This window comes from Crinia signifera, chromosome 7 (genome assembly GCF_055691185.1).
Source record: "Crinia signifera chromosome 7, ASM5569118v1, whole genome shotgun sequence".
Classification (NCBI taxonomy): domain Eukaryota; kingdom Metazoa; phylum Chordata; class Amphibia; order Anura; family Myobatrachidae; genus Crinia; species Crinia signifera.
In genome coordinates, this window is record NC_139223.1 from 98,019,477 (window position 1) to 98,044,303 (window position 24,827).

The 24,827-nt window shown below is 49.0% G+C and overlaps 1 protein-coding gene across 2 annotated transcripts in view; it reads right to left on the reverse strand.

Moving 5' to 3' along the window:
* The window catches only part of TBCCD1 (TBCC domain containing 1), a 275,986-nt gene extending 252,133 nt beyond the window's left edge, over positions 1 to 23,853 (reverse strand). For both annotated transcript variants that reach the window (XM_083153516.1, XM_083153515.1), the window contains exon 1: positions 23,379 to 23,853. In XM_083153516.1, the coding sequence (XP_083009642.1) occupies positions 23,379 to 23,714 (336 nt within the window). In that variant the 5' untranslated portion in view covers positions 23,715 to 23,853. The remainder of the gene's footprint in view (positions 1 to 23,378) is intronic.
* Positions 23,854 to 24,827: the final 974 nt, after the last annotated feature.

The window sequence follows — 24,827 nt, forward strand, 5'->3', positions numbered from 1 at the left end:
ACAGTGATCACAAACACGAGCTATAGTGCACATTTTACTATAAATTGCCGTTTTACAAAATTAGTGGGTCCCTGGAGACACAGTGTGCTGGACCCGACAGGAGCTGTCGAGCCACACCACATGTTTTTTGAGCAGCACTTGAGCCGAGTGTGGCTATCATCTCTCTCACCCTTTCTTCTCAGTGACTGCTGTCACATACATCCCCCGGACAGTATACCCCCTCCCCCCAGTCAGACTGAAATGGAAGCATTATCTCTACAGTGGCAAAAGGGAGAAGCCACATACTGTATGATCACCTTGAACTGCCCAGCAACTTCCCAGGTTAGCAGGTTCAAATACAATACATATGCATTGCTTTTGCATAAGATATAGGATCAGAAAATATATATATATATTTTATTGGAACACAGGTAAAACCTGTGGCCAAAAAATACAGACAATATCCTAATATCAAAAATAGGAAAAAGCACTCTCCACAGGAAAAGACTATATATATATATAAATGAAGGAAAAAACCCTGTTGCTGGTTCTATCTCCAATCTCCAACGTTTCGATCACAGCAGTGACCGTTGTCAAGGAGTGAGATCAGCCAATGATATTGATACAGCATGTGCAGCATGAGCCAACAAAGCAATCTCCAGGGAATGGGAGCCACAACCTGACAGACCCCCAATACCGGCTACTTATACCTTCAAATAATCAATATTCAGCGCCCTGGAATGCACGCATACGCGGCTTCCGGCCTGTGGAACACACATGATGTAACTTCCGGTTTTGCCGGGAGTTGTGTACACGTTAAGACAACCTAAGCGTCTCTAGCAGCGTTACTAAGGCAGAGGGGTGGCTACCTTTGATGGGGACCTCCCTCATGTGCCGGAGGACAATCCATAAGGAGATTTTTGTAAGAACTTACCGTTCAAACCCCTTTCTCTGAGTCCAGTCCGGTGACACAGCTCCACCTTGGGATGTAGGAGGGTCCGCAGGAGCCAGGCACCTATAGCACAAGCTTTTCCCCTGACTGCAGGCTCCTCCCCTTCTTCATTCCCAGCATGCTCCAGTTCAAACTTAAAAAGCACACTAGGATACACAACTCAGTACAATGCTCAACATCTTAAATGCACAATCATCTTACCATAACATGACACACATGCACGGCATGACTTACTGAGCGTAGTGGAGGGATCGCTGTGTCACCGGACTGGACTCAGAGAAAGGGGTTTGAACGGTAAGTTCTTACAAAATCCCCTTTTCTCTTTCGTCCAGTCCGATGACACAGCTCCACCTTGGGACGTTCAGGAGCCGGTATTATGGGAGGGCACGCTCAGACCGCCAGTTCTCAACACTGCCCGTCCGAATGAGGCGTCCTCCAACGCAAACTCATGAAACCTGTAAAATTTGGTAAAGGTATGAACAGAGGACCAAGTGGCAGCCCTGCACAACTGCTCCGCTGTAGCCCTATGACGCACTGCCCAAGAGGAAGCTACTGACCTGGTGGTATGTGCATTAATCCTAGAGGGAACAGGTCTACCAACCTTGGTGTAAGCAAAGGCAATTACTGACCTAAGCCACCTGGCAATAGTCTGCTTAGAAGCAGGCCAACCTCGCTTATGCACATCAAACAGAACCAACAACAGATCTGTCTTGCGGATATCCTTTACCCTGTCCACGTAAATTCGCAAGGCGCGAACTACGTCTAACTTTCTCAATTTGTCCCTATTTTTGGCCCCTTCTGGAGGGGAAAATACCGGGAGGACAATCTCCTGGTTTAAATGAAAGGAGGAAACCACTTTTGGCAAAAACTTAGGTACTGTTCTAAGCACAGCCCTATCCTCATGAAAAATTAAGTGTGGAGATTTACAGGACAACGCTCCCAACTCCGATACACGCCTAGCCGAAGCAATGGCCAACAAGAACGTAAGTTTCCAAGTCACATATTTCAGGTCGGCCAACCTTAGAGGTTCAAACGGAGAACTCTGTAACACAGATAAAACTAAAGATAAATCCCACGGCGCCACTGGCTGCCTGTAAGGTGGTTTTAACCTTGTTACACCCTGTAAAAAGGTCTGGACTTCAGGCAGAAAAGCAATTCTTTTCTGCAAGAAAATGGATAAAGTAGAAACTTGTACTTTCAAAGACTGCAGACTGAGTCCCGAAGAAAATCCATTCTGTAAGAACTCCAGCAATCTGGATACTCTGAATCTGGAGGTGTGTACCTTCTGACGCTCACACCACCTGATGTAGATCTTCCACACTCTGTGATAATTTGCAGCTGAGACTGGCTTACGAGCCCTAAGCATAGTCTGAATCACTGCATCCGAGAGACCTTTCTTCCTCAATAAGGAGGTCTTAAAAGCCAAGCCGTTAAACTGAGCCGAGCGAGGCCCTGGTGAAGAAACGGCCCCTGTCTTAGCAGATCCTGACGTAGAGGAAGAGGCCAAGACTCCACTGATAACCTCAGAATGTCTGAGTACCACGATCTCTTGGGCCAGTTCGGTGCAATCAGAATTGCTTGCACCTGCTGTGACCTCACTCTCCGCAACACCCTTGGTATCATTGGAAACAGAGGGAAGACATAAACCAGGTGAAATGGCCACTGAACAGTCATGGCATCCGCTGGCCAGGCGACTGGGTCCCTGATCCTGGAGCAGAACTTCGGAACCCGACAGTTGTTCCTGGATGCCATTAAGTCCACCTCTGGGAGCCCCCAGCGATGCACAAGCTCTTGGAATACCTCCGGATGCAGAGACCATTCCCCTTTCCGCAGGTCCTCCCTGCTGAGAAAGTCTGCTTCCACATTCCGGATCCCCGGAATGAAGACAGCAGATAGAACCGGAATGTTGCATTCTGCCCAGGTAAAGATCTTCGAGACTTCCAGCATAGCCATCCTGCTGCGAGTCCCGCCCTGATGATTCAAGTAAGCCACAGCCGTGGCGTTGTCTGACTGTATTCTTATCGGCAGGCCCTTCAAGCAATCCTTGGCCTGCAAAAGAGTCTTCCAGACAGCCCGCAGCTCCAGAATGTTTATTGGGAGTCTGGACTCCTTTTGCGACCAAAGGCCCTGCAACCGAAGATGAAGAGCAACTGCTCCCCAACCCCTGAGACTGGCATCGGTAGTTACTACCACCCAGTCCCAGGACCGAAGAGAACACCCGAGCTGCAGAGTCTCTATGTCCATCCACCAGATTAAGGATTCCTTCGTTTCCGGGGAGAGAAGCCAACTTTCTTGCTTCATAGTTTTTGCATTCCCCGACCAACAGGATAGAATGTTCCACTGCAAGGTTCTGGAATGAAACCTGGCATATTGCAGCGTTTCGAAGGTCGCTACCATCTTGCCCAGCAGTCTCACCCCCTGCCAAACTGTGGGCCTCTGAGCCCTTAGTAAAAGAAGGACTAACTGGCGGATGTCCTTTGCTTTGGACTCTGGCAAGAAAACCCTGTGTAAATGGGTGTCTAGTATTACTCCCAGAAACAATAGCCTCTGAGACGGAATTAGATGGGATTTGGGTAGATTTAGTACCCAACCCATTTCCTGCAAGAACTGTGTTGCCACAGACAGATGTTCCAATAACTTGCTCTCTGACTCTGCTTTGAACAGCGGGTCGTCCAAGTAAGGGATAATCACAATCCCCTTAAGTCTTATGCTGCTTTCAGACCGCAAAACTGGCTTTGACCCTATATTTGGAAACGTTTCCAAAAACGGGTCTGCCAGGTAAAACCCCTTTCACACCGCATCTCTTAAACGGTATATTACCGTTTAAGTGCGGTTTTTTTTACACTGGCAGACCCGTTTTTGGAAACTTTCCAAAAACAGGGTCAAAGCCTGTCTTCAGCGCTCGCCGCCCCCCCCCCTCCCCCGGGGGTTAACACCCCCAAATCCCCCCCCCACCCCAGGGCTAAGGGCTAACACCCCCCCCCCCTGTGCAGCCGGTACCTCCGTTGGAAGCACTTTCAGAAAATGGCTGCCCCATAGGAAAACCAGTTTTAAAAAACTGTCTTTCGTATAAGAAAAGTGACTTTCGGAAAATGGCTGCCCCCATACGAAAGACCGTTTTTTAAAACAGGTTTTCCTATGGGGCAGCCATTTTCTGAAAGACGCTTTTTTTTCATAAGTGCTTCCCCGACCATACTTCACTGCTGGGATCCACAACGAAGGTACCGGCTGCACGGCGGGTGTCGACACACGCGCCGCGTGGGGGGGTGTCGACACATGCGTGGGGGGGGGGCTCCAGTGCTGCGAATATTTAATGAGTGCTCATTAAATATTCGCTGCTCTGAATTTAGGACCCAGCTCATTGGCTGGGTCCTAAATACCGTTTCAGACCCGATTTTGATGCAAAAATACCGGGTCTGAAACGGGTAGGACCCTCCATTTTAAGTTTTACAAAATCGGCTTTTGTAAAACGGTTAAGGGGTCCTGCACCTTTCAGACCGCACAGATTACCGTTTTAAAACGGTAAAAAAACGGTAATATACCGTTTACAAAGTGCGGTCTGAAAGGGGCATTAGTGACGCAGCCATGACCGCCATCACCTTTGTGAATACCCTTGGTGCTGTTGCCAGACCAAAGGGTAAGGCCTGGAACTGTAAATGGGTGTCCCCTACTGCAAAGCGCAGGAGGGACTGATGCTCCTTGCCAATTGGTATGTGGAGATACGCATCCTGGATGTCCACTGATGCTAGAAATTCCCCTGGCTCTATGCTGCCAAGCACTGAGCGCAGGGACTCCATCCTGAAATAAGTGTTGGTTCAAGGATTTTAGATTTAGAATGGGTCTGACTGACCCGTCTGGCTTGGGTACTAAGAAAAGGATTGAATAAAACCCTTTCTTGCGTTCCTCCTGAGGAACTGGGACCACAACTCCCTTTTCCATGAGAGCCAAGGCTGCCTCCAACAGGAGTTTGCGTGCTCTGGCCTCCCTTGGTAAAGGGGTGGGGGCAAGAATCTCTTTGGAGGATTCCCCCTGAAATTTATCCGGTAGCCCGCTGTGACAATGGACAGAACCCAAGGGTCGGATGTTGGAATGTCCCACAAGTCCCCATACTGCAGGAGGCGACCCCCCACTCTGAGGCCAGAACGGGGAGCCTGTACCGTCATGCGGAGGATTTATCCTCTCCCTTGGACCCTTGCTTCTTACTGAAGGGACCAAATCTGGACTTGGTAGCTTTGCCTCTACCCGTCGGGAATCTACCTCTTCCTGCTTGCCCCTTACCAGAGGCACCGCCACGAAAGGAGGAGCGAAAAGTAGGTTTAAAAACCCCAAACTTAGAGCCTGAGGGCTTAGCGGCGGTAGGAAGGAAAGTGCTTTTTCCTCCCGTGGCCTGTTTAATAATGGCTTCCAATTCAGAGCCAAAGAGAAGCTCCACTTTAAACTCAAGAGGTTCCAGGGCCTTCTTGGAATCACTGTCAGCCTCCCAAGCTTTTAAACAAAGAGCTCGTCTGGCTGACACAGAAGTGGCGGAAGCCTTTGACGCCATTTTAGCGCCCTCCTCCCCAGCCTCAGAGATGTACTCTGCAGCACGCCTGAGTTTTTCTACTAGGATAAAAGCCTCAGAATCAGGCCGCAGCTGATCTCCCAGGGCCTCAGCCCACTTAATCATAGCTTTAGCTACCCAAGCTGAGGCAATAATGGGGCGGAGTGTAAGTCCAACTCCCTCAAATACAGCTTTTAGGCAACATTCCACTTTTTTATCCACCGGGTCCTTAAATGCAGCAGACCCCTGTACTGGCAACGCTGTGGCCTTTAACAATCTCGCCACCGGCGCATCCACCAATGGGACTTTCTCCCACAATTTAAAATGTTCTTCAGGCATGGAGTACATGTTTGCATATCTCTTGGACATAGACACCATTTTGTCAGGTGCTCTCCAAGCCTCCCCTAACAACGAGACCATACCAGGGTCTGAGGGGAAAGTAACAGCTTCTCTGCGCATCCTTTTAAAAATGCATTGAGCCTGCACTCTATCCTCTTCTGACAAGTCTAAAGCCTGTCTAACAGCCAGTATAAGATCCTCAATGCCAGGGACAGAGACGCCAGCCTCTTCCCTATGATCAACAGATTCATCTGCACACACACCATCATCATCTGAGTCAGCCAGCACAGAAGGTTGAACCGACGGCTGTCTAGAGGAAGGACTATCAGGAGTTCTAGCAAACTTTTCCATGAGTGCATTCATTTTATGCACCCCCTGTGCGGTGTCCTGAATGACCCGCAACAACATGGGGTCCCCTTGCGCAGGGGCAATGGACCCCACCGAATTCTGGGAGGAAGTACTGGGACCAGGAGACCTCAAACTGTTCCTTCGCCTATTCAGTGCCTCCACCAGGGCATTCATAGACCTTCCCAATGACACAGCCCACGCTGGCGCGCGCTCAGTCTCTTGGGCAAGTGACCCCCCCAGGCACAGACTTACAAGCAGGGCAGTCAACCCCTTGGTCCATTTGTTCACATGAATAATTAACCCCGCAAATACTGCAGTTTAAAGACATGTCCAGCGCCCCCCCCCCCCCCCCCCACAGCAACAGCATCATCATCACACATGTCAGTCATGTTTAACCTACGGTGCACAATGTCAAGAAAAAGTACCAAGCAGTGTAAACAGTGGTACTTATCTGTCTGTTAGCTGTTTTCTGTGACTTTCCAAGCCTCAGCGGGGGCAGTGCTTCCAGGAGACGTCAGACTGTGTGCAGCAGCGTGACCAGACCAGCTTTCAGCTCACACTGTGTAGAGAAAATGGCGCCCGCACACAGAGAGGAAGGGACAAAGTCCCTGCTTCAGTGGGGTAGGAAGCCTTAATTGGCGCCTTTTACCCCCTTTAGCCGCTCCCCCAGTATAGTCTCCTCACCTCCTAGTGCCTCCCCTTCTTTCTAGGATCACTTGGAGTCGTCCAGCAACGCTGGACACCTGTAACAGTCTTCACTTCCCCAGAGGGATTTCAGACTGTAAACCCTTTCAAGATGGCGGGCGCCATCGCAGGAGGTCCTTCCCCCACGATCCCCTTCTGTAAGGAGCCGGTTCCGGAGCGCTCCTAGGGCCCAGGCAACACCCAGCAGTGCTGGGGTTAAGCGCTGTGCAGAGGGTGCAGACTAGTGCGGGATCCCGGGATTTGGCCTAAAAAAGTCAGGGATTTCAATCCCAGGATTGGAGAATCCAATCCCGGGATTTCGGGATTAGACTGCGCATGCGCAGTCTAATGCCGGGCAGCGTCTGAGCACTCGCTCAGACGCTGCCCGGCTGTTCCCGTAAACTGACCCGGCGTGCGGCCTGCGTAGCGTGACAGTAGAGGTCACGCTGCGCAGGCCAAATGTCACCAGTGACCGCCCGCCTACCCGCCGGCCTGCCTGCCTCTTCTCCGCTGCCCGCCTGCATGCCAGCCTGCCTCCGCCCGCCCACCTGCCTGCTGTCTTCGATGGAGGTGCACTTGCCGGGAGGCACCGTGCACCTCCAAACCCACTCCCGGCCGCCCGCCCGCTCCCTTATGTAAGTAGATGTGCGGGTCGGCCGGGGTGGGTCCAATGCTAATAATGGGCTTTTTGGTTTGGATGCCAATCCCGGGATCCCGGGATTGAGCATTTTTCAATCCCGTATCCTGGGATTGAAAAGATGCCCCGGGATTGGCATCCCTAGTGCAGACAGACACCCCTGCACACAGAGCGCTGATAGGACATGCTTCTATCAGCCTCTGCTGCGCTCTCAGTGTGCTGCGCTTCTGCCAGAAGCCACACACTGGAAAAAAGCTGCACTAAAACTAAAGTTAATAAAATGATAAAATCCTCACTAACTAGTGAAAAAAGCCAAAGAAAAAAGCCGGCTGCAGCAGCAGCAGCCTGTCAGCAAAGCACCCACTCCTGTGGGCACCTAAAACGAACTGGAGCATGCTGGAAATGCAGAAGGGGAGGAGCCTGCAGTCAGGGGAAAAGCTTCAGCTATAGGTGCCTGGCTCCTGCGGACCCTCCTACATCCCAAGGTGGAGCTGTGTCACCGGACTGGACGAAAGAGACATTAATTTTTCTGGTATGTGCCGAGATTATAGATACACTACAATGCCGCCCCTGGGACGACACTCATAAAAGCCCTATACCCATAGAAAATCTAACGGTGCAAACATGTAACAACCAAGTTAATCGTATCAGATTGGATGTCAATACTCCACGCAGACATATACCAATTGCAATGGTGCATGTGACTATCACATTCCCCACCCCAATGATCATAAAGCGTTACTGAGTCAACATCATTTATGTCGACCACCATGTCGGCAATACCCCAGTGCTGACCCCAACGATAATGCTGGGTCCCAGTGGCAGGCTATAGCCGGCATCCCCCGCCCGCTGTCATCCCCCGCACGGCTCCGGGGCAGTGCTGCACATAAGATTTAGCAAATCTTATGTGCAGCCCGTCCGACCTCCCGACCCCGATCCGATGCGCACGGGACCGCGCATCGGACGGGGTGTCTGCAAGTGCGATTTGGGCCGATTTCACGGCCCGATTCATCCGAATCGGGTGAAATCGTGCCCAAATCGCATAGTGTATGGGGGCCTTAAGTCAGATTCCATTGGATCGGTCTGTTCGGATGTAAAGTATCAAATTGCATGTGTTTTACCTTCAAAGTAAGGTCCCGTGGGCAATGGAGCTGAAGATCGCAAGGCCTGCTATATATATATCTATATATATATATATATATATATCTATATATATATCTATATATATATATATATCTATATATATATATATATATATCTATATATATATATATATCTATATATATATATATATAGATATATATATATATATATATCTATATCTATATCTATATCTATATCTATATCTATATATATATATATATATATATACATACATATACACACACGTAACAACCAAGTTAATCATATCAGATTGGATGTCAATACTCCGCACAGACTCGCAGACATATACCAATTGCAATGGGGCATGTGACTATCACATTCCCCACCCCAATGATCATAAAGCGTTACTGAGTCAACATCATTTATGTCGACCACCATGTCGGCAATACCCCAGTGCTGACCCCAACGATAATGCTGGGTCCCAGTGGCAGGTTCCTGTTTTAATGCACTGTGGTGCTGATGGACCCTATTGAGTGGGAGTATTTTTATCTAGATGGTTCAAGTTGTTTACTTTTGTTTTATTTTAATTATTTTGTTTTTAATTCATGTATTTTATTTTAATTTTAATTTTTTATTTTATTATATTTTTATCTTGGGTGCTCAGGGAGGTGTTAGTTAATGTTTGTGCTGAGAACTGCCACCAGACTTTGTGCAGTGTCCAATAAGTTATAAATACCATCATTGTCACATTGGTTGAAAATACTGGAATTGCCACAGGGCTTCATGTGACAACATAAAAAATATAACATAAAAAACGGCATCCTTATGTAGTTGAGACTAGGGTGCGCTGATGCTCCCCGGTGTCAATCACAGATGTTATTAACATTAGCGCCGATACCAATGAGTGACAAGGTCACTGCCCAATCCCTCACCGAGCACCGCAAGGCCCAGTGAGTGAGATGCAGTGAACTAGCCACAATGCAGAGTAATAGACAAGCCCTTATGTGGTTGAGACTGACACCAGGGAGCATCAGCGCCCTCAAATGTCAGGGATGCTTCATGTAATCAATTACCAATGATGGATACCACCAAGAGCTAGTAACCGGTGGACAATAGATGATCACCAATGTATGGTGAGACATGACAGGTTAGACATTGGTGTTGGTAAAAAGGAACCAATCCAGGGGGCAAATCCCCCATCTCAATAAGTGACCCCACAAACAAACCAAGAAAAATCCAATCAAGGCATTTGTTTTCGGCAGAAAAAAATGTCTAAGTGTGTGGTTCAAGATGTTTGTAATCCGTGAAGAGTCTATTCAGACCTGTAGTTTAACATAAAAATAATGAAAAGGAATTAGTCTCGTTGAGAACCCGGGGTGCTAAGGTTCCTAAATTGTAGATCCAGCGGGCTTCTACTTTCTTTAGGAGCAATCCTCGGTCACCTCCGCGTTTTGGCTGTGGAACCCAGTCTATCAGACAACATCTCGAGAAGGTACCAGATGTCCAAATTGGAGGAAATGGTGGGGGACCAATTGGTCAGCCTTGCCAGTATCGAGTGCCACCCTGATGCTTCTATGGTTTGCCAGCCTCTCACGGAAGCATCTACTAGTCATCCCGATGTATGTCAATCCACAGGGACACGTGAGCATGTAGATGACGTGGTCCATGCGACAATACCCGTTTGGGGGTGTGGAAAAGATGGCCCAATGAGCATGGCACTGCAGGTTGTGCATCCGCTGCAGCGGTAGCAACCTGGTTTTTGGCTATGTAAACAAGTAACCATCAAATATCATCTCCATTGTCGCATGGACCACGTCATCTACATGCTCACGTGTCCCTGTGGATTGGCATACATCGGGATGACTAGTAGATGCTTCCGTGAGAGGATGGCAAACCAAAGAAGAAGCATCAGGGTGGCACTCGACACTGGCAAGGCTGACCAACCGGACCTCCGCCATTACCTCCAATTTGGACATCAGGTACCTGTGAAAGAATGGCATTGGCGATAAAAGTGTATTGTGACATCTTCTACTCCACAGTAATGAATGTACATTTTAGCCCTCTTGTTCTCTGCAGATGTTTCTATTCCCCATATCTGTGTGTACCATAGTATTAGACTGTATATTGCCCAATATGATCAGACAGGAAATGTCCACAGGGGGTGATCCAATTCCCCTGCTATTTACAGGAAGGTTATGTCCACAGGGGGTAATCAGGACATAAACCAAATTATCTGGTGGTTGTTCCTCCTTATTGACACTCCTTTGCATATCTCTGGTCACTAGCAGACTTATTGGAACCAGACCCAGCAGGGGGGCAGCAGCAGATGGACAGGTGGGATATACCTGATTCTTGAATCCACCAATCCTGGACTTGGGCATGCCCACTGATGGTACCAGGACCGTAGAACATTAGAAGGTTTTAAAACGACTTGCACACAAGCCAGGGGGGAGATTTTTGGACTGTCCTAGACTAAGAGGTTGTACTCTGTCTAGGTATCGTGTGGACTTATCTGCTATCACTGCTGTGTGGAGGAGTGATAGTTTTGTGATTTGGAACTGCTGCTACAAGGACTGCCATTTTGGACTGCTACCCAATAACATTTATATGCTACATTTGCCTTGTGTTCCTGTGTTTGTCTACCTGTGTGTGCTTTGGAAAATAAACCGATATTTTGGTTTCATCTGCTCGGTGTCTGGTGTCTGAGTGATTGAGGAACCTCGTAACCTCACATTTGGCGGCAGCAGCGGGATCACTCATACACCAACCTTCGAGCAACGAGTCATCAACACCTCAGGGAATGGATCCAGCACCACTATGCTACCGATACAGCAAAAAGGATCAACTGCAGGATCTGTGGCATTGGACACCAGAGCGGCATTAATGGCAAAGCTGGCACAATGGGACCAAGAACACCCTGGACAGGAGGACGATGAGGACCCCGTCCTAGAGCGGAACGAGGTGCAGGGGGCCAACAGGACAAATGCTTCAGGGGCTGCGCTGCCTGTAGGAAATGCAGATCAGTTGCAGGACTTGCTGGCAGCTCTAGGACAAGGAGCCTCAGTATTGGGAGCTGCATTGGTGTTGCAGTCCTCTATACCCACTACGGCAGCATCAGTAAGCCAGGTAGCCAGGCTAAGATATAATGACATCCCACCTTTTGATGATGCCGGTTCGGATATTGATACCCATTTGCAGATGTTTGAATCTGTTATGACTTTGCATGGAATTGAGGCAGCAGAGTGGCCTCGATTTCTGTTCCCAAGTCTGAGAGGAAGGGCTCTGGAAGCATTCCATGCCCTGAGCCCAGAGCAGGTGCTGGTATATGAGGAGGTACGGAGTGTCCTGCTTGCTAGATATGCGGTGACTGCTGAATCATACCGTGTGAAGTTCCGCACCATAACCCGAAAAGGCGATTCTTCATTTACAGAGTTTAATAACCTGTTGCGGAGGAACTGTGATGAGTGGCTGTCCGTGAAGCAGGCCCTTACTGTAAAAGATATAAAAAAATGCTTTTATCTTGGAGCAGCTGCTGAACAAGATGCCTCTTGAGATCAGAGAGTGGGTAGCAGATCGGACCCCTACCACCCCAGAGAAAGCGGCACAACTAGCGGACGAGTTCACAGCTAACAGGCCTCGGTGGAGAGGGGCCAACATTGAGGAAAAGACCAATCTCCGACGGGCCCAGCCAGATCGGGATCTACCGGCAGCCCCCCAACGCCCAGCTCCACAGCCCACCAACTCCCGGCCTTGGGGACCCGAGCTACCAGGAGCCCGTCGCTGCTACAACTGTGACAAGGTGGGTCATGTCCGCCGAGATTGCCCCCGGGGAAGAGGACCATTTCCAGGTGCCCAACATGCCTTGCCTCGAGTACCTGTGTGCCAGGAACCATCATTTGGGGGAGGGGATTACTGTCCTGATGCGCCAGAGGCGGAGGAAGTAGTATACCAGGTGGAGGTGGTAGCAGCTATTGGAAAAGCCACCCCGCATAACATGAAGCCACATCTACAGCCTGTAAAAGTTAATGGGAAGGAACTGCAGGGGTTAAGAGACTCGGGCGCCTCCATCACCCTTATCCGCCCAGAATTAATCCCCCCCTGCCAACTACTGAAGCAACGGAAAATTAAGATCTCCATGGTAGGGGGGCAGATCACTGTCATCCCCATGGCCCGGGTACACTTGGATTGGGGTCAGGACTCTGGGGAAGTGAACGTGGGACTTCTGGAAGGGCTCCCCACCCATGTTATTCTAGGAAACGATTTGGGTGGTGGATTGGCCAGTTGTTTCTAGGGAGCTATCACCCGGAGCCAGTCACAGGCTGGAGAGATAGCACATGAGGGCCCTCTCATGCCAGCACCAGGAATTACTGCTACAGCCCCTGAGCCACCGCCGGTGAGTAACATGGTACCAGACTTGCTTGACTGTGACGTGAATCTGGGGGAGGTAGATAAAGTGGAATTTAGGGAAGCCCAACAAACAGATCCGTCCCTAGCTAGCCTCCGCAGGGCAGCAGGACGGAGTGATTGGGGAACTCAGGAGGATCGCATTCAGTGGGAGGAGGGGAGACTGTACAGGGTGCCAGCAAAAGCAGACCCATTCAAGCCCGAAGTCCCTAGGAAACAGTTAATTGTTCCCCAGCAGTACCGTGCGCGATTGCTAGCACTTGCCCATGACATCCCCTAAGCAGGCCATTTAGGGATTCGTAAAACCCGTGCCCGACTGCTGCGGCACTTCTTCTGGCCAGGAATAAACTAGGAGGTAAGACAGTATAGAGAGTCATGTGGGGTCTGTCAACGCCTCGGGGGACCCCCACGTCGTGTCCCCCTACAACCCACACCTGTGATCAGTGAGCCATTCAAGAGAGTGGCCATGGACATTGTTGGGCCTTTTAAGAAACCGAGCAGAACAGGAAAGAAATACATACTGACTGTGGTTGACTATGCGACTAGGTACCCAGAGGCGGTGGCATCCATAGATGCTGAGCATATTGCCCAGGCTCTCATGGATACCTTTAGTCGTGTGGGATTTCCCGAAGAAGTGGTCACCGACCAAGGTGCGCAATTTCAAGGGGACTTACTGCAGACCATATGGGCCAAATTTGGGGTCCATCCCTTTCGCACTACTGCCTATCACCCCCAAACAAACTGATTGTGTGAGCGATTTAATGCGACCCTTAAGCAGTTGATACGGGCATATGCTGAATCAAAGGGGGGAGACTGGGCGAAATCCTTGCAACAGCTTCTATTCGCATACCGCGAAGTAAGGCAAGATTCTACCGGATTCTCCCCTTTTGAGTTACTATATGCCAGAAGGGTCCGGGGACCTCTCGACTTAGTCAGGGAAAGCTGGGAAGGATCATTCCAGGAACCGGAGGTTCCGGTCTAAGAATATGTGGCCCAAATGAGGGAGAGACTGCAAAGCCTAATGCAGCTTGCGCATGACCATATGCTGGAGGCACAGGGAAGGCAGTGCCAGTATTACAACCAGCATGCACGTGAACGGGAGTTGGAAGTGGGTCAGAAAGTGATGGTACTGGTACTTGTACGAAAGCACAAGTTACAGGCGACCTGGGCAGGGCCATATACTGTAGTGGACCGACAGGGGCAGGTAGATTATATCATTGCCCTAGATCAAACCGGGAAGCGGGTGGGCACCTACTACATAAATAGGTTAAAAAAATATGTCACCAGGGAAATAGGGGCTGTGGCAATCTGCTGCCCACCAATGGATGACCCAGAGACTGACCCCATCCCTGACATTCTGGCAGCAACCAAGAAGGATGTGGGGGTGGAGGCCGTGCCCATAGGCACACAGTTAACTGAAACCCAGACCCGACAAATGAGGGAGGTTTTGGAGCTAGTGGGGCCTCAGTTCACTAGCAGGCCGGGACGCACTCATGTAGCAGCCCATCATGTAGACACCGGAGCAACTCGGCCCATTAGGCAACCAGCATATCGGCTGAATCCCGAGGTGCTCAATATGATGAAAAAAGAGGTAGACGAAATGCTGGCACTTGGGGTCATTGTGCCATCAAATAGTCCCTGGGCCTCCAGCGTGGTCTTAGTGCCCAAGAAGGATGGGAGTGCACGCTTCTGCGTGGACTATAGGAAGCTGAATGAGGTGACAGTGACAGACGCATACCCCATGCCCCGGGTAGATGAGCTGTTAGACAGGTTGGGGATGGATCACTATGTGTCTACCCTGGACCTTAGCAAGGGGTACTGGCAGATACCCCTTACCAGAGAGGCACAGGAGAGGTCAGCGTTCAATAACCCATTTGGGCTTTTTGAATTTACTGACATGCCCTTCGGGATGAAGAATGCCCCTGCCACCTTCCAGCGTACAGTAGATCGCATACTGACAGGGTGTCAGGAGTTCGCCTAGGCCTACCTGGATGATATAGCAATTTTTTGTGAGACCTGGGAGGATCATCTGCAGCATGTAGCCCAGGTTTTAGCACAGATTAGCCAGGCAGGGTTGACAATCAGACCGGATAAGTGTCAGATGGGGATGGCAGTGGTGCTGTACCTTGGCCACAGGGTTGAGGGAGGCCGTATTCGTCCAGAACCAGCAAAAATTGAGGCCATTTTGAAGTGGCCTCACCCCACTAACCAAAAACAGGTACGTGCCTTCCTGGGCACGGCGGGGTACTATCGTAAATTTGTTCCTCAGTAAGGCACCATTGCCAAACCACTGACTGACCTAACGACCAAAAAGTACACCCGAAAAATTGACTGGACCCCTGACTGCGAGCAGGCTTTCTCCCAGCTTAAGGACATCTTGTCCCAGTCCCCAGTGTTAGCCGCCCCCGACTTCCGCCAGCGGTTCATTGTGCAAACAGATGCTTCAGCTTGTGGAATAGGAGCTGTGCTAAGTCAAATAGGGGAGGATGGGTGTGAACAACCAGTTGCCTTTCTTTCCCGGAAACTAGTTGCCTGCGAGATAGCCTATGCCACCATTGAAAAGGAGTGCCTAGCCATCGTCTGGGCACTAAAGAAGTTGCAGCCCTATGTGTATGGGCGTGAGTTTTCAGTGGTAACAGATCATAACCCCCTTAGTTTTCTACAACGTACAGCCAGAGACAATGGACGGTTACTGAGATGGAGCTTAGCCCTACAACTGTACAACTTCTCTATTTCTCACAAAAAGGGTAAAGATCATGGAAACGCGGATGGCCTATCCCGTCAGGAGGAACCAGACCCAGTGCCACCTAACACCAGCCTTTGCCACTACACAGGACGCCAGGAACATGGACTAAAATGTGGGGGAGGAAATGTGAAGGAATGGCATTGGCAATAAAAGTGTATTGTGACATCTTCTACTCCACAGTAATTAATGTACATTTTAGCCCTCTTGTTCTCTGCAGATGTTTCTATTCCCCATATCTGTGTGTACCATAGTATTAGACTGTATATTGCCCAATATGATCAGACAGGAAATGTCCACAGGGGGTGATCCAACTCCCCTGCTATTTACAGGAAGATTATGTCCACAGGGGGTAATCAGGACATAAACCAAATTACCTGGTGGTTGTTCCTCCTTATTGACACTCCTTTGCATATCTCTGGTCACTAGCAGACTTATTGGAACCAGACCCAGCAGGGGGGCAGCAGCAGATGGACAGGTGGGATATACCTGATTCTTGAATCCACCAATCCTGGACTTGGGCATGCCCACTGATGGTACCAGGACCGTAGAAAATTAGAAGGTTTTAAAACGACTTGCACACAAGCCAGGGGGGAGATTTTTGGACTGTCCTAGACTAAGAGGTTGTACTCTGTCTAGGTATCGTGTGGACTTATCTGCTATCACTGCTGTGTGGAGGAGTGATAGTTTTGTGATTTGGAACTGCTGCTACAAGGACTGCCATTTTGGACTGCTACCCGATAACATTTATATGCTACATTTGCCTCGTGTTCCTGTGTTTGTCTACCTGTGTGTGCTTTGGAAAATAAACCGATATTTTGGTTTCATCTGCTCGGTGTCTGAGTGATTGAGGAACCTCGTAACCTCACAGTACCTTCCTTGAGTTGTTGTCTGATAGACTGGGTTCCACAAATAAAACGCAGAGGTGACAGAGGATTGCTCCTAAAGAAAGTAGAAGCCCGCTGGATCTACAATTTAGGAACCTTAGCACCCCGAGGTCTCAACGAGACTAATTCCTTTTAATTATTTTTACGTTAAACTACAGGTCTGAATAGACTCTTCACGGATTACAAACATCTTGAACCAAACACTTAGACATTTTTTTCTGCCGAAACCAAATGCCTTGAGAAGGGATTCTTTTGATTGGATTTTTCTTGGTTTGTTAGTGGGGTCACTTATTGAGATGGGGGATTGACCCCCTGGATTGGTTCCTTTTTACCACCAATGTCTAACCGGTCAGGTCTCACCATGCATTGGTGATCATCTATTGTCCACCGGTCACTAGCTCTTGGTGGTATCCATCATCAACTTTTGGGGTTGGTAATTGATTACATGAAGCATCTCTGACATTTGAGGGCGCTGATGCTCCCTGGTGTCTTAACCAAGTAAGGGCTTGTCTATTACTCTGGATTGTGGCTAGTTCACTGCATCCCACTCACTGGGCCTTGCGGTGCTCGGTGAGGGATTGGGCAGTGAGCTGGTCACTCATTGGTATCGGCGCTAATGTTAATAACATCTGTGATTACATTAAGTGTTTCTGACATTTGGGGGCGCTGATGCTCCCTGGTGTCAGTCAACTACATAAGGATTTTTACACACCCTCAGCTTTTCTATTATTCTGCATGGTGGCTATTTCATTGCATCCTACTCACTGGGCCCTGCGGTGCTCGGTGAGTAGTAGTAGTACGTTTATTTATAAGGCGCCGCAAAGTGTCCGCAGCGCCGTACATAGCAAACAAAAAAAACAAATTACAAGGTAACGTACAGGGTGTGTTGAAAGATACAGTATAAATAGGGGTATAGCTGGTAGAACTAAAATCAGCATCAGTTCAGAAGTAGGTGTCAAAATTGTCCAGGAGACTGAAGATGAAGTAGAGGAAGGAGCACAGGTGAGGTAATGAGGTAGGGTGAGTATGTGAGGAAGGAGGGCCCTGCTCATAAGAGTTAACATACTAAAAATAGGTGGGTGGACGAACGAAATACAATAGGATAAGTAGGAACGGAGGGGAACGGAGGCAGGATAGGAGGATCAAAAGAGGTTAGGAGGAGGGATAGGCTAGTAGAAAAAAGTGGGTTTTGAGGGAGCGCTTGAAGGAGGTAAGGGAATCAGATAGCCTGATGGGTGGCGGGAGGTTGTTCCAGTGCAGGGGGGCAGCGCGAGAGAAATCTTGGACACGGGAGTGGGAGGAGGTGATTAGGTGAGAGGTCAGTCGGCGGTCAGCGATGGAGCGAAGAGGACGGGAGGGAGTGTGGATAGAGATCAGTGAAGAGAGGTAGGGAGCTGTGGAGGAGAGATCCTTGTAGGTGGTGGTGAGGAGTTTAAAGAGAACTCGGAAAGGAATGGGGAGCCAGTGAAGAGATAGACAGAGGGGGGAGGTAGAGCGGCGGGAGAGGAAGATGAGCCTAGCAGCAGCGTTAAGAATGGATTGGAGAGGTGCGAGGCGGTTGAGAGGTAGCCCAGAGAGAAGGATGTTGCAGTAGTCAAGGCGGGAGATGACAAGAGAGTGAATGAGCATTTTGGTCGCGTCAGTGGAGAGGAATGGTCTGATGCGTGAGATGTTGCGTAGGTGAAAGCGGCAAGACTGTGAGAGAGCACGAATGTGGGGGGTGAAAGAGAGGGAGGAGTCAATGATGACACCGAGGCAGCGCGTTTGGTCGGTGGACGTGATATCGGTTTCACCAATGCTGATGGAGATAGTGGGAGAAGAGGGGATGTTCGGGGGATGGAAGATTAGAAGTTCAGTTTTAGCCATGTTTAGTTTCACGAAGCGTTGGGTCATCCAGGCTGAGATGGCCGTGAGGCATTCGGAGACCTTGGACAGGAGTGATGGGGATAAGTCGGGGGAGGAGAGATAGATTAGGGTATCATCAGCATAAAGGTGGTAATGAAAACCATAGGAGCTGATGAGGGTGCCCAGAGAGGTGGTGTAGAGGGAGAAGAGGAGAGGGCCAAGGACTGACCCTTGGGGAACACCGACTGGCTGTGGGGTAGTAGGAGAGGAGGAGCTCGGAGTGGAGACGGAGAAGGAGCGATCGGAGAGGTATGAGTTGAACCAGGAGAAGACCGTGCCAGTGATGCCAAAGGAGCGGAGGGTGTTGAGCAGGAGAGGGTGGTCAACAGTGTCAAAGGCAGCCGACAGATCAAGCTGGATGAGGATAGAGAAGAGGCCTTTGGATTTAGCCGATAGTAGATCGTTAGTGACTTTGGTCAGGGCAGTTTCAGTGGAATGAAAGGGCGGAATCCGGATTGAAGGGGGTCTAGAATGGAGTTAGCAGTAAGGTGGCTTAGGAGACGATTATAGGTCAGACGTTCTAGGAGTTTGGAGGCAAAAGGGAGGAGGGAGATGGGCCTGTAGTTGGATGGAGAGTTGGGGTCCAGATTTGTTTTTTTGAGAATTGGGGAGACAAGAGCGTGTTTGAAGGAGGAAGGGAAGATCCCAGAGGATAGGGAAAGATTAAAGAGGTGAGCCAGGTGAGAGCAGACTGACGGACTGAGACGACGGATAATATTGGATGGGATAGGATCGAGCGGGCAGGTGGAGGGAGAAGCGGATTGAAGGATAGAGTGGACTTCAGCAGCAGTGGTGGGGTAAAATGAGGACAGGGGTTGGAAGGAGGGGAGTGGAGATGTAGGAGGGGAGGAGGGAGAGGGTGAGGTCATGGCAGTCCTGAGAGAGGAGATTTTGGTTGAAAAGTAGGTAGCAAAATCAGCGGCTACGATGGAGGACGAAAGAGCTGGAGGAGGGGGGGAGAGCAAGGAGTTGAAGGTGGCGAAGAGCCTGCGGGGATTGGATGATTGGGAAAGGATGAGGGACTTAAAGTAGGATTCCTTGGCCAGAGCAAGGGCAGAGCTGAAGGAGGAAAGAATTAATTTGAAATGGAGCAAATCCGCAAGGGAGCGTGATTTCTTCCAGAAGCGCTCAGCAGTGCGAGAGCACTTTTTAAGGAATCGGGTGATAGGCGAGTGCCACGGTTGGGGGTTGGAGCATCGAAGGGGGATAGAGGAGGGAGGGCAGGCAGAGTCCAATGCCGAAGATAGGGTGTCATTATAGAGGGAGGCAGCGAGGTTCGGCCAGGACATGAGGGCGATTGGGGCGAGAAGAGGACACAGCGTGTTTGAAAAGGCAGCAAGATTAAGTGTGTTGACGTTATGCCGTGAGACAATGCGCTTGGGAGGGGGGGTGGGAGAGGGGGAAGCAGTGAGGGAGAAGGAGATGAGGTGATGGTCAGAAAGAGGAAAAGCCGAGATAGTGTAGTCAGTAAGGGAACAAGAGCGAGAGAAGACTAGATCGAGGTAGTGTCCTTGGATGTGGGTGGGAGAGGTAGTCCACTGAGATAGGCCAGAGGAGTTTGGAGGTGCCAGGATCAGCGGGGTTATCCAAGGGGATGTTAAAGTCACCAAGAATGACAGATGGCAGGTCAGAGGAGAGGAAGTGTGGAAGCCAGGCGGCGAAGTTGTCAAGAAATTGGGAGATAGGACCAGGGGGGCGGTAGATTGCAGCGACACGGAGGTGGTAGGGGTAGTATAGACGGATAGAGTGAGACTCAAAGGAGGAGAAAAGGAGAGAGGGTTCAGGGTGAATGACACTGTGGGTGCATGAGGCTGAGAGGAGAAAACGCACACCGCCACCTTGGCGACCGTCAGGCCTGGGAGTGTAAGAGAAAGAGAGGCCACCGTGGGAGAGAGCAGCTGGAGAGACAGAATCAGAGGTGGAGAGCCAGGTCTCGGTGATAGCAAGGAGGTGGAATGCTCTAGAGATGAATAGGTCATGGATGGCAGGGAGTTTGTTGCAGATGGATCTGGCGTTCCATAGTGCACAGGAAAGAGGGGGGGTGGGTTGTGTATTTATGTGGATAAGGTTTTTGGGATTGCAGAAGCAAGGGGGGGTCATTGGGAGGGTGGGGGTGCGGGGGCGAGTGGTCAGGATAGGTATGGGATGGGAGGGGGGAGGAGCAGTTGGAGAAAGTGAAGTTGAGAGATTAACAGCCATGAGGAACCGAAGGTGAGAGGGTAGGTTAGTGAAAGCAGACAGAGGGATTTGGGAGGACAGACAGCGTCTGTAGTAGATTTGCGAGGATGTGGTAGAAAACAGAGTGAGAGAGAAGGTAACAGGCAAGGAACTACTGTCAGAGAGGAGACAAGTGGGTAAAATCAGGTTGATTGAGTATAATCCAATTAAGTATGAAAAAACAACAAGTGAGAGGATGAAGGGAACAGAGAAGGTCAGAATTGAGGCAAATGTGAGCAGGCGTGAAGAGGGAAACAGAGTGCAATAAATGTGTGGCAAAGATAAGAGAAAATAATAGTGAATGAGTAAAATGAAATACAATGTTGGAAAAATATAGATAAAATGAATTAAATGTCAAAATTGAGCAACAGGTTACAATAGGATAGAAAGAAGATGAATATATTACAATAAAACAGAATATGAAAATTTAGACTGTGTTCAAATTCACCTTTTTCAGTATTCTAACTCACCTGCTTCAGTTTCCAACTCACAGGTCACTTAAGTAATCAAGCTTCACTTTAGTATGCAAGCTTCCCTCTCAATGAGCAAGCTCATTGGGATTGGGCAGTGAGCTTGTCACTCATTGGTATTGGTGCTAATGTTAACAATATTTGCGATGCAAGCACCAACCAAGCACTGTTAAGCCGTTTTTTATGTTATATTTTTTATGTTGTCACATCAATCCCTGTGGCAATTCCAGTATTTTCAACCAATGTGACAATGATGGTATTTATAACTTATGGGACACTGCACTAAGTCGGGGTCCTCCCCTTGATCACCATGAAATGAGCGGGTCTGGTGGCAGTTCTCAACACAAACATTAACTAACACCTCCCTGAGCACCCAAGATAAAAATATAATAAAATTAAAATTAAATACATGAATTAAAAACAAAATAATAAAAATAAAAACTTAAAAGTAAACAACTTGAACCATCTAGATAAAAATACTCCCACTCAATAGGGTCCATCAGCACCACAGTGCATTAAAACAGGAACGTGCCACTAGGACCAAGCATTATCGTTGTGGTCAGCACTGGGGTATTGCCGACATGGTGGTCGACATAAATGATGGTATATGTCTGCGAGTCTGTGCGGAGTATTGACATCCAATCTGATATGATTAACTTGGTTGTTACATATATATATATATATATATATATATATATATATATATATATATATATATATATATATATATATATATATATATATATATATATATATATATATATAGCAGGCCTTGCGATCTTCAGCTCCATTGCCCACGGGACCTTACTTTGAAGGTAAAACACATGCAATTTGATACTTTACATCCGAACAGACCGATCCAGTGGAATCTGACTTAAGGCCCCCATACACTATGCGATTTGGGCACGATTTCAACCGATTCGGATGAATCGGGCCGTGAAATCGGCCCAAATCGCACTTGCAGACACCCCGTCCGATGCGCGGTCCCGTGCGCATCGGATCGGGGTCGGGAGGTCGGACGGGCTGCACATAAGATTTGCTAAATCTTATGTGCAGCACTGCCCCGTAGCCGTGCGGGGGATGACAGCGGGCGGGGGATGCCGGCTATAGAGAGCCGAGCAAGGGGAGGCTGCATGGGGAGCCGGGCAGGAGGAAGGTGACAGCGGGAGCAGCGCGCTGGGCAGGGATGATGACGCTGGCTGCCGGGCAGCGGCGCGAGCAACACATTAACTTTAAAAAAAAAAAAGCCCATACAGATGACTAGCAAGCCATTGACTGGCTGAGACCTCTCTCAGCCAATCAGCGATTGGCTGAGAGAGGTCTCAGCCAATCAATGGCTTGCTAGTCATTCTGTATGGGCTTTTTTTTTTTTTCAAGTTATCTGTGTTCCTTCCGGCTCCCGCCACTGCCCGGCAGCCAGCGTCATCCTCCCTGCCCGGCGCGCTGCTCCCGCTGTCACCCTCCTCCTGCCCGGCTCTCTATTAGCCGGCTTCCCCCGCCCGCTGATGACCCCCCTGCACGGCTCCCTCCTCCTGCAGCTCCCCGGGGACCGCATATGATAAATCCATGCAATTTATCATATGCAAACCTTGGCACATCAAGTGCCTAATCGTGTGTCCCCCTCCCGGGGAGCTGCAGGGTGAAATCAGGTCCGACTTGTCCTTAGGACAAGTCGGACTAATGTATGGGGGCCTTAAAAGTGCTCAAATCGCACAAGTGTATGGGCAGCATAAGATTGCTGCAGGAACACGGTCCAGACCATTGTTTTTTTTACGCAATAACACTATTTTTTTCCCAATTATGCTCATCGGTATCCATTATTACCATTACATTGGTTAATGCATGTTCATCAATCTTGATGCCTTGGCCATCACTAAATTTCACCCAGACTCAGAGTTTAGATTTACACAGAAGTTGAATTACCAATTATTGAATTAAATTATTAACAGCGTCCCAGTTAGTTGCCTAATGGTCAAATCAGCTCCAAACCAGTGTAGGCCAGCATGCATTATAGGGAAAATGCAATAAAAACCCAGCCTGTAACATGACTGTTAGGAGCTGATTGACTGGTTGTTTATCACTCTCAATTTTATCACTTTTGAAGCTTAGTGCATCCATCCCTACATGTGAAACGTAGCACAAGGCTGCAAAGTAATAATTCAGTATTACCTTACTCCTAACCGTCTCATACTCTTCCATGCTAGTACAGCTGGAGACGGTCTCAGCCCACTCTAGACTCCGAGGTGCATTACGCTCCGTCAGACTGTGAAATGCTTCAAAGTAAAGCCATGCTGTGTCTTCCACCAGCTGCAGCTTTCCGCAGGCGATGTGCCGCCACATACTCCAGCACAGGCGTGGGTAGCAGTTCTCCCCCTGACGGGTTCTTACGTATGTGGCCATTTTCCTCAAATAGTGCATGTTAAACTTCGCCGTTGGAGGGAACTGCAGGACCCCTATCAGGAACGGATCCGTTTTCCCCCACAGTTGCACTCTGTACAAATCCATCAGCGCAATGTACTGTATAGGTAACACCAGTCAGCATGCAGCACAACTTCCGTGCCGGGAACAATAAGCTCTCAAACCGCGACCACTGGCATTTCCTCCTTCCCTCGATACACACATTACATTCATTGGACGCAACGAAGGGAAACCAAGGAAGTGACAATATGGGTGGAGAATAGGCGGAGACGAGTATATAACAAGTGACGGAAGTGACAGAGAGAACGGAGGGTACGAAGAGGCATGGAAAGTTTACCTCAATGTAAATGCACAGCTATACGAAAAGGTCGTCATAAGACATTTAAATTGAGATAAAAGTAGGGCTTTTGGTGAATTCGGGTGTAGTTAAGTGTATATACACTGAACAGACTGGTGACTAGATATGGCTTATGGTCTGTTATACACAGGGTTGCCTACCTGACCCTCTCCTTCAGGGAGAAAATACACGAGGCTGAAGTTGGCTTCTTATTCGGTCAGCTTCTTATTCGAGCTCCAGCTTCTTATTCGAGCTCCAGCTTCTTATTCAGAACAATCACTTTTACAAGGGTTAATGAATCATGGGCCACAAATTTGATTGCAGAAATCAACACAGGGGCACTAAAGTGGGCATGGGTCCAAGAATTCATCATTTTGAATAAGTAGCTGGTGTCCTGCAAGGGTTAAACAGCGTTGGTCAAAAAAATTTACACTTGGAATCCACACAGGGGGGGTCACTTACATATGACCCACTTGCCAATTCTTTTGACCAACAAGGATTTGGGCAGTAATAGGGCAGAAAAGTGGGCATGGGTCACAGATGTCATCATTTTGAATAAGTAGCTGGTATCCTGCAAGGGTTAAACAGCGTTGGTCAAAAAAATTTACACTTGGAATCCACACAGGGGGGGACACTTACATATGACCCACTTGCCAATTCTTTTGACCAACAAGGATTTGGGCAGTAATAGGGCAGAAAAGTGGGCATGGGTCACAGATGTCATCATTTTGAATAAGTAGCTGATGTTCTGCAAGGGTTAAACAGCGTTGGTCAAAAAATATTACAATGGAAACCTGCACAGGGGGGTCACTTACATATGACCCACTTTTCATTTCTTTTGACCAACAAGGATTTGAGCAGAA